The sequence below is a fragment of the Saccostrea echinata genome, unplaced genomic scaffold (genome assembly GCF_033153115.1).
Source record: "Saccostrea echinata isolate AGI-Se365-2 ecotype Australia unplaced genomic scaffold, CSIRO_AGI_Sech_v1 ptg000001l, whole genome shotgun sequence".
NCBI lineage: Eukaryota > Metazoa > Mollusca > Bivalvia > Ostreida > Ostreidae > Saccostrea > Saccostrea echinata.
The window spans coordinates 51130846-51140703 of NW_026889750.1; the positions used below are offsets into that span (position 1 = coordinate 51130846).

Consider the following 9858-nt stretch of genomic DNA (forward strand, 5'->3'; position numbering starts at 1 on the left):
TTTTAAAAAAGGATTTTTTAAATTAAGTTTTATTTTCCTTTGTAATTTGGAATTTTTGACTGAGATATTGAAGATACCTGATTCATATATGCAATGAATATCTATGTTGGTAAAAGTGACTTGGTTGTTGTATGTTTATTTGTCTAATGAATGTAAAATTATGTTATACACAAGTCACTATAATAAAATATTTACTTACTTACTTACATGTACAATGGGAAATGCGGATCATTGATTTACTGCATATTTTTGTCTTTAAACTCTTTTAAGGCATTACAACTGTTAAGGTTAGAAGATACGTTCCTCAAATATCTGTTTTGAATATCTTCGTATTGTGTGGAAAATATTCAAAATTTTAGTTACCTTCTGATTTCTAAACTGGTTTCTATTTGTCTTTAAAAATTTGAAACACCAAAAAATGTGTTATTGATTATTAAGTTTTCCCCAAAAGGATTTTATAGGAAAAACATCCTCTGGTATCTTGCACGAATACCTGGCAAGGTACTTCAATTTTTTGCGAGTAAACATGTTAAAGTAGCAATACTTCAATGACAAAATCGTAGAAAAAATTATATATTATTGAGGAACGTATTATCGTCTGTCCTTAAAGTTTTGCTTATCAAAGTGATACTTTGTAGTTTCTGTACATGATAAAAGTCAAATTGTCAATAATTTATTAGTTATTGTGAAGTATACATTTGAAGTGTTTTTTTTTCTTGGAACGCTCAGTTGAGGTTCTCTCATGTTGATGACTGCATGTGTAAATATGAGGAAGGCTCACAGTGCACATTACAGTAGATTGTCATATTTTTATGGATGAAATATGAATATAACCCTGCTCAAAATTCCATTTAAACAATACAAATTGTGAGCAGATCAAACACGGACTTCTAAAAACATCAGAGGTGGGATCAGGTGCCATGGAAGAGTAGGTATCCCCTGCTGACCGGTCACATCCGCCGTGTGCTTTTTGCCACGATTGGGTGAAGGGAGAAATCCGTAGTCATTTCAGTAAGAAAATAATGGCCTAACAATTTGTATGAAAAACATCAGTCAACATTCGACCTAACGGCAGATTGTACTTGCTAACGAGGTCAATGAATAGACCATTTAATTTTTGTAATTTAATTTTTTAAGTATTGATTTCAAGCGAAATTATAGACACCCTTGTATCATCAACTTCTTTGTCAGTAACCTGTCTTAATTTAAAAATTAATCGTAAGAACATGCTCTTGCATATCGAATCAAATGTAAGACATAAACCCCATACGCGGGTGATAATGGTCTATTACTGCCAAAATTAGGGAAGTTGACGATGGAAAAGTCATCAGGTTTATCATTAAGTTTAGTTGTTAGTAAAATATCCAAATATTAAGCAGTGCATCCATGCAAACTCCGTGGAGTCTTTTATTTTGAGTTCAATTGGTTATATCGAATCAACGTTTGAATGAAAATTATTATTGTTAATTGATAAAACGTCATCGATATTGCCGGAATATGATTGTGGACTCATTTTAAGCCATAGATTTCACAAAAAAAAAAAGTTTTGATTAACTGTGGAATATGTAACTATGATGCATATTGTAATAAAGACGATACCTTTTTTTCTCGGAGATAACAGTTATCTTTCTCAATCGGAAGTGAAATCACAAAACCATTGCGTGAGTAAAACATTCATATAGCAATATACAAGTCATGTGACACTATCACCATGCAACGGTTCGCTTAACATTTCCGGGGCCCCTGTCAAGTCAGTGCTAATCAAACGGAATCTTCTTAATTACAAATACTTAAATGTAATGATTTGATCTGGGGACACGTGTCAGTCAGACAATCAAATGATGAATTTACTCTCCCTCTTGGCTAACTTAGTAAACTTTTCTCATTTGTAGATCATTTGTCTTTACTCGTAAACATTCAGACAAGTATAACCAATGTAATTTTCTTTCACTTAAGTGAATGCCATTACGCGATAGAGGATATAAGAGAATTTTTTTTCAATGCAAATTTGCGTCATCGATGACAGTGATATTTGCTAATTTGTTGAAAAAGTGTATTACTGTACACTTTTTATCCGCGATCCATGTAGCAAAATGTGATCCAAGAAATTATAATTAAGATAATTGCCAATGATACACAACTGATATCCATAAATCATTCTCTTTATTTACAATAAAATTATCACTAGCACATATACAGGGAAATATAAATTTCTACTTTGAAATCAGTACAATTAATAAATTTTCTCCGTGACAACTCGTCATTATATAATGAGTCTGGTGAATAAATATTAAATATTAGTTTACCGTTCTTTTGCACGAGATCAAAAATCGATCCCTAGGGGTACTTTAGTATCACTCACAGCGCGTCACCAAAGTCACTAATGCTGTGAATATTTTCATGGTTCCTTTCTCTTGTTCAAATACGTTTCAAAACCGCAAAAACGAATCCGAGCCATTTCAAAGAGGAATCATTTATTCCACAAAAACACATTTTCACAATTTTTCAGACTGATATATTTATTACGTACTCTGTCCTAGGTAGGGGTAGTACATTGGATGATTCTGACCGGCATAGGCAGGGTGGGCCCGAAGTAGCCCTAGCGCCCCCATCAAGTTATGACTAGGTAGATAGGGATGGAGCCCCTGTCCATAAAGAGACGAGTAGGGGGAAGAAAATGTGGACACACTTGAAGAAACTGGCACTGTGGGGCTGTTTACATCCATTCCTGGGTTCTGCTTCTTCCATTTCGTGCGACGATTTTGAAACCAGATTTTTACTTGGGTTTCAGTTAGGTTCAATGAAAGGGCCAAGTTGAGTCTTTCACAAACAGAGAGGTATCTGGTCGTTTTGAATTTGTTCTCTAAAGCGACTAACTGTTCATATGTGAACGCTGTCCTCGCTCGTCGAGGTTTTCCCGCTTTTGAAGAATCAAAGTTTTTACATTTTTTGTCCAAACAGTCTTCATTGTCACTTAACAAATCCTCTTCGTCATCCATTTCGTCATCATGACGTAGATCATCTTCTGCTTCAGACCCCACTCTACTTTTGCAAGACAAATCAGTGGCTGTCTCCGTGCTACCTGAAAAAGGGAAGTAGAAAATAAGAAAACTATAAAAAATTACTTTTGGTAAGATTTGGAAATATATGTCATGTACAATAATTAATTTCGTGTATAAATACTAATTATTCTATAAATTATTCAACTTATCTCGTTGTCAATGATGAAAAAAATTATATAAAAATTAGAAAACAAAAATTCATTTTTCTAAAAATAAAATCAAAACAAGTCATGAGGGATGTGATCACTTGAGTACTCAAAAAACAACAAAATTTACCGGAACCCAAAATAAAAAATTAATTTACAGTATAAATGGAAACCATTTCTTTTGTGAATTTTAATACAATAATTTATGTGTGTCGTTTATAACCTGTAAAAAAATTATTTTATTTGTATTCTATGCAGAAAAATTCCAGAATCAAGATATTTTAAGGGAAAAAAAACTATGCTAATTTACTTGCAATATAGCTACAAATTTTCAAACACAGACATCGACAAATTTCTTTTGAATAAAAAAAAGAAGAAATTGTAATAGCAATGATTGAAAAGTAACTACAATTTAATGTCCAGAAAGTAAAGATAATTATAATGTTATCTACAGTACACAAATATTTTATGTGCTATTTTATTATTAAAATTTGGACTTTCTTAAAGCATACATTTTTCTTGTTTGATATGAGAAATCAAATTCAAATGCGAATACAACTGAATACAAAATTATTATTGTGAAAAAAATGTATATAAGAAAGTTCTTATGATTTGTTTTGATATCAAAGAAGTGGAGATACTTTGTAATCTATCAAAGAACCAGGCAGAGATTTTTCTAAATTTTTAAATTATTCATACCATGCTAAATCTCCTACTATCAGAAAAAGGAAAATCAAAGATAATATTGAACATTAACAAAATCCTGGTAAAATTTTCATGAGTTGAGATGAATAAAAAAAAATGGTTGTAAATTGTGAACAAACAAAATTAAATGGAAGTTACAATACAAAATTTATTGCCAATTTATATAAGGCTTTCTATTTACCTCAATTTACAAAAGAAAATAAGGCAGAAGAAACGAGTGCGTTTTTTGTATAATTAATATACAACAGTGTTGAATAGCAGGAACATCTGTGTCATTTGATGCCTTAAACATTAAATTTGACATATGTGACAAACTTCTTGATAGAGATATCAAACGTAATGTATTATTATGACAAGCTATTAACGTAAACGGGTGTCTTGATGACAATAAAATACCACAAATTTTTACTCTGGATGGTTTTGCACAGGAACGGGTAATAGCCCGGGAAATTGCATAAAATACTATCTCATGTTATATAAATTATCTTAATTGTTCGCTAAAAACTGTCCCCCTGGTCCATTGAAGAATTTGAAAAGAAAACTGCGTTTTGAACATTTCATTTTCAAACAAATTTGGCAATATTGATATATAGCTCAATTATAAAAACGTTCCTATTTTCTATTCCGTAATGAAATTCGCTTTCCATCACGATCATTTTTTCCCCTTTTTTTTCAAGTTAATATAAAATTAAAATATTTTTCACGATTTTTGAATTTCCATTCATTTTAAACAAAAGTTATTTCATGACTTGATAAATCCTGCAAATCTGGTTACAAGTATGGGACAGATTAACGTTAAATTTTCATCAAAAATCAGAAACTGACAGACAACGACAAATGTGAGAGAGTTTTAAATGAAGCAGAAAGAAAGAGAGGGGGTGTTTCATCCTGGGACGGTATGGGACACACATGCTTTCGCCTCCAGACAGTCAACGCGCTCGCCATATTTTAATTTGTTTCCTTGCTTTTGTAAACACTGTTTGATTTATTTTTCAAAATCTGTCTCTCTGTTTACATTTTCAGTACAACCCCAACAAAGATAACTTATTATACCTACATCTGGGCAAGGAAACATACAAGGTGTGTGCCATCGTAAGTTATAGTAACACAAGTATTAACATCAATTATCGATGAATTGCTAAAATAATTATTATATGCTATTTGTGCATAATGCACACTAATCATATTTAGCCGCTGTGGGGTTTTGGGGGGTAATTAGATAATGCTTCCGTATTCTGGCATCTCAAATAGTAACGATAAAAGACAGACATTCTCTTTATCTTCAAGGGTTTTCGAAAATATTGAGAGTAAAAATGTTTGATATTCCAGGAAATCTTCAGCCAATTACTTATTCAATTATCTAATCCAGATAAGAACGATTGGAGATCTTTGTTGTATACTAATAAACCAATTAACCATAAATTAGAACTAAATCGATTGTAAAATTTCTCTAATAAACCTTGTCACATTGGGAATCTTCTAAGATAGGGGAATATTTGGAGTTTTTGTGTTTCTCCATTATGACGTAAACTTATTGAGTCCCCGTCTGTACCAAGTGTCAGTTTCCCAGCAGGGGGCGCTGGTGTGGCAGAAATGACCGTTATCGCGTCAACAGCGACTCTTAATTTGGCTTATCTTCATTAGGACAAATCTTAACTAATGACCACCACACTGTTAAGTGTGGTTAATGTTTCAAGTCTTCTTATCTAGCAACATGTCCTAATTAATTAATGACGAAGGGAAGCCGCTTCGTTAATTCGTCTAATGAAGATGTCATAGTAAGAATTCCCCGCGGAATATTTAGAAAATTTTAATAATTAAACAAACAGAATCAAATATTTTTGAAAGTATATAAAATACCAAACAGAATTTTTTTCTGCAAAGATAAACTAAGGATATTTAGAAAAAATGTACTAAATAATAATAACTGGAAAACAAACAAAACAAAATATATATACTAAAAAAAACAATAACTTGAAAATAAAACAAAAACAAAAATATATGAAATTAATCAAAATCAAATATTCTTACGATTTGAACAGACTTTAAAACACGGCGAAAAAAGTGAAAATACGAGATAACATGAAACTAATAGCATAATTATTAAATTTAAAGGGGAAGAATAAAATTATTTTCCTTTTGTATTGTTTTGGTTGGTTGAAATATTACTGTATAAAACAACCAAATGTTTGGTTTCCTCTCCCTACCCCCCTAACCCTTGTATACATTATATATGTACCTGGCCCTTCCGTTCTGTCGTCATCTGAGGTACTTTCGCCACTGTCCGTCAGCCGCCGCTTCCGGTCTTTCCATGGAGTCCACACTCGAGATTTTTCCGTCACCGAACATCCCGTAAATTTCCGAGGGTCCAGTATGTCGGCCACAGAGAAAGAAGTGGTCCGCACTGTTTCTGAATTGTCCTCATTATTGTCTTCCTGCCCCTGCAGTCTCTCTTTTACAGCATCACTACTTTCATTTTTAGATTCCTCTGATGGCGACAATTTGTCGTCTTTTTTCGGCGACGACATTTTAGGGTAACAAAAATGAATTCCTACTTTATCTGATAGCGGTGTAAATAAAGTGTTAAAATTCTCAAAAGAACTGAGAGATATAGATGAACGTTTGTGAAAAGGGGGCCGTCCCTTGACTCGCAATTGTAGAAATTGTTACACCTTTTTGATTGGTTCGTGTGAAATGTATACTGTATCAATTTATTCTTTTTGACTACTACTGCGCATGTGCAAGACATCCTAAAATTGACGCGTGTTCGCAGATGGATGAAAAACAGAGGGATATCGGAGACTGACAACTGATTTTCTCGAGGTGTCTTTAATTGGATATAAAGCTAATTGATAACACTGAAGAGAAAATTAGGCGATCATTCAAAGGTTCGAAGAAAGATTTTCTGTGAAAATAAACAAAATATGTAAACATTCTCCGTCGTTCAGTGCACTTGTTTGATGTGGAAAATAAACCGAAGCCGGCAGCAAAGTTTATCCTAAGAAATCATCCGTGACGGATTGAAGTATTTTTTCAAATAGAAAATAAAACTTTATTTAGTCCATTAATTGGATTTTGAGGAGTCAATTTCTAGCATAAGCTTTTCCTCTGTTATTTTATTTAAATAAGCGGCTCTGTGATGTATAAAAACGTGCTTGATCTCATTTAGAAACATTTACAATTAAATGATTTAATCCTCTGTCCAATACGATCTTATCCCACACACAATGGGATCAAAATTTAAAACACATTAAGATGAATAATTAAAAACATAGCAACATATGGAGTGATGAATCGATTGTCCGTCTTCAAAAAACTTTTGATTTATTTCATAAAAACCTAAAATAAAAAAAAAAAAATCTCAAAAAAAAAAAAAAAAAAAAAAAAAAAAAATGTATACATTTGTTTAAAGGATTACTAAGAATAGGGATTTTGATTTTTTGAATAGCATTATCAATAATATATTACATTCTCATTTTTGAAGTATGACTTTTTTGTATTCTTTGCACATTATAATTATTTTGAAATATTTTACGAATTATAAGTTTAAAGTTTTCATTTGGCAATATGATTATAAAATGAAATCTCTCCCTCTCTCCCTCTCTCTCTCTCTACTTTTTTGAGAGAAGGGATAGATGTTAGTAAAAAAAAAACCCAAGCAAGTTAAAAAGTACATAAATCACCAGCTCTTAAGCTTATTCGCTATGATTCTGCATAGTAAGTTATAAAAGAAAAAAAAATCTCTTTCTTCTTTTCTCATTTTTTTTCTCTCTCTCTTTTGCGGGGCAGGGGAAGGGGGTGTCTTCAAATTTTTTCACTTGGTAATAATCATAGATTTCAGTTTTCTCACACACTTGAGCTCTTCATTGCTACGGTATTGTCTAAGAAATGCTGATTTATTTTTGTTGCCTTTATTTTTGTTGTCTTGATATAGTCTATGTTAAAAGATATAATTTTTCTGATTCCTCTAGTAATGTTTATTGTTATAAACTTTGATATTCTTGTTCAAAAAGATGTCTTTTTTAACTCTCAACCATTGTGTTTGTAAGAAATATGGAAAATATTAAATTCATGTGTTTTTCTTGAAAAAAATGAGTTTTTGTACATGCATGTGCTTAAAGAAAACTAATGTCAACATGCTAGAAATAGTTAAAATGAATCACTGATTAGGAATTGACATGACGAACTCGGTCATATTTTAATATTTTCAAAAACTGGGAAAATTGGGAGGCTGAAATCCTATTCTGATGTAAATGTCCGGAATCAGTAATGAGCAGTCGAAGATTTGATTCACTTGAAATCATTCCTGGAATTAGCGAGATAAAGGCAATATTTACTCAAGGCTTAGTTGTCATTAAGGATATTTACACAGACCTTTGAACAGTGGTAATTAACTCTTCTTAAGAAGGATTAAAGGGAAAAAAAATAGACGAACGGGTCTCAGAAAAATCTGGTCGGTTCTAGGCGTACATGTGTCGACCACTCCTGGGAGAGCGAGGTGGTGTTAATATTTTGTTTCTTAATTTTGATTCCTGAAGGAAACGATATAGCCTTCAAGAAAAAGCATTAAACGTAGGTTTTCAAGAGTACTTTGCAGATATGGTAATGATGGAAGCATTTTTTAAAAGTGTTACATAAAAGAATTACAATTGCCAAAAATTATTTTTTTTTTTAAAAATTAAGAAAACAAAACAAAATCAAACCCAAAAAATACACCCCAATAAAAACCCACGATATTGACTTAATTCAACTTCATTTGCTTCTTTTTATCATCAAATCATGTACAGTAAGTTAATTCTGATTGTAACGTGCTATTTGATTGGCTTCATTACTTGTTCAATCCTGGCATTTACCATTACAAATTGTAAAATGAGAATTCCTTGTTCAATACTAAAAACAGAAAATGATATGTAGAAAATGAAAAAAAAGACACGGTTGAAAAAATTACTGCTGTAACATTTTATTAACTAAAAGGGTTATTAATTCTCCCAATAATAAGTGCAATAAATGCAATATTTATTTTTCTGTTTGCATATTTTTTATTGACAATGTTTTAAAGGGAGTGGACACCTGCTTCAAAACCTTGGATGGTACTCTCCCTTTATCAATGGTGGGTATTCCATCGGAAATAGTGAAAATGATGGGCGGGTGGCTACTAAAAGGTTACATCATTTCTCCGGATAACTCCCCCTACAGTTTTCAAGACAGGAAATTATATTTTGATGATCAATTGTATACATATATTAGAAATGTGCATGTTAATTGGACTTTGATTTTTGAAAATTTATGAGGAAAAAAACACTTTAATTGTTGAACTTCGTCATTTTTGTGTAAAATATTACTTAAAGGGTACATAATTTGTCCGGATAGCTCCTCATAAAACCTAAAGATAGGAAGTCTGCTTTTGTGTGTGTGTGTGTGTGTGTGAGGGTGTTTGTGTGTGTGTGTGTGTGTGTGTTTTTTTGGCAAATCAATTGTATACATATATTAGAGTTGAGCATGGTACCTGGCATTTTATTTCATTTATGATCATTCATGGAGAAAATACAAGTTGTTGTGAACTTAGTCATTTTTATGCAATATATATTCATAGGGTACATGTACATTCAATTTCATTGCAGCAATGCAGCAAGGACTTTATCGCCACCTCATATTTCTCAATTAGCCAAGTTTGTAAGAACAGATACTTTAATTTAGATGCATCATTAAAATTCGTTTGTCCTCACGCAATACATAAAAAGTTGCAAGCACAAACATATCAGAAGAGGCCAATCTGCATCGAACAAGATATAGAGGATGAGTAAATACTTTTAAATAAGCAACTGTCCAAAAAAAAAAATTGCATACTACATAACGGGTATAATTGTCATGCACTTTTGTTATCACTGTGATAACAGTTTTGTCGAAATCGTTTAATCGAATTTCAAAATTTGTAATAAGGCATT

The 9858-nt window shown here is 31.9% G+C and overlaps 1 protein-coding gene across 1 annotated transcript; it reads right to left on the reverse strand.

Moving 5' to 3' along the window:
- Positions 1 to 2154: 2154 nt before the first annotated feature.
- Positions 2155 to 6502, reverse strand: LOC133180629 (homeobox protein slou-like). Its single transcript, XM_061315103.1, has 2 exons — positions 6153 to 6502; positions 2155 to 3082 (listed from the first exon to the last, which is right to left on the reverse strand). The coding sequence occupies exons 1-2, from the start codon at positions 6439 to 6441 to the stop codon at positions 2523 to 2525; spliced, it is 849 nt and encodes a 282-aa protein (XP_061171087.1). The 5' UTR covers positions 6442 to 6502; the 3' UTR covers positions 2155 to 2522.
- Positions 6503 to 9858: the final 3356 nt, after the last annotated feature.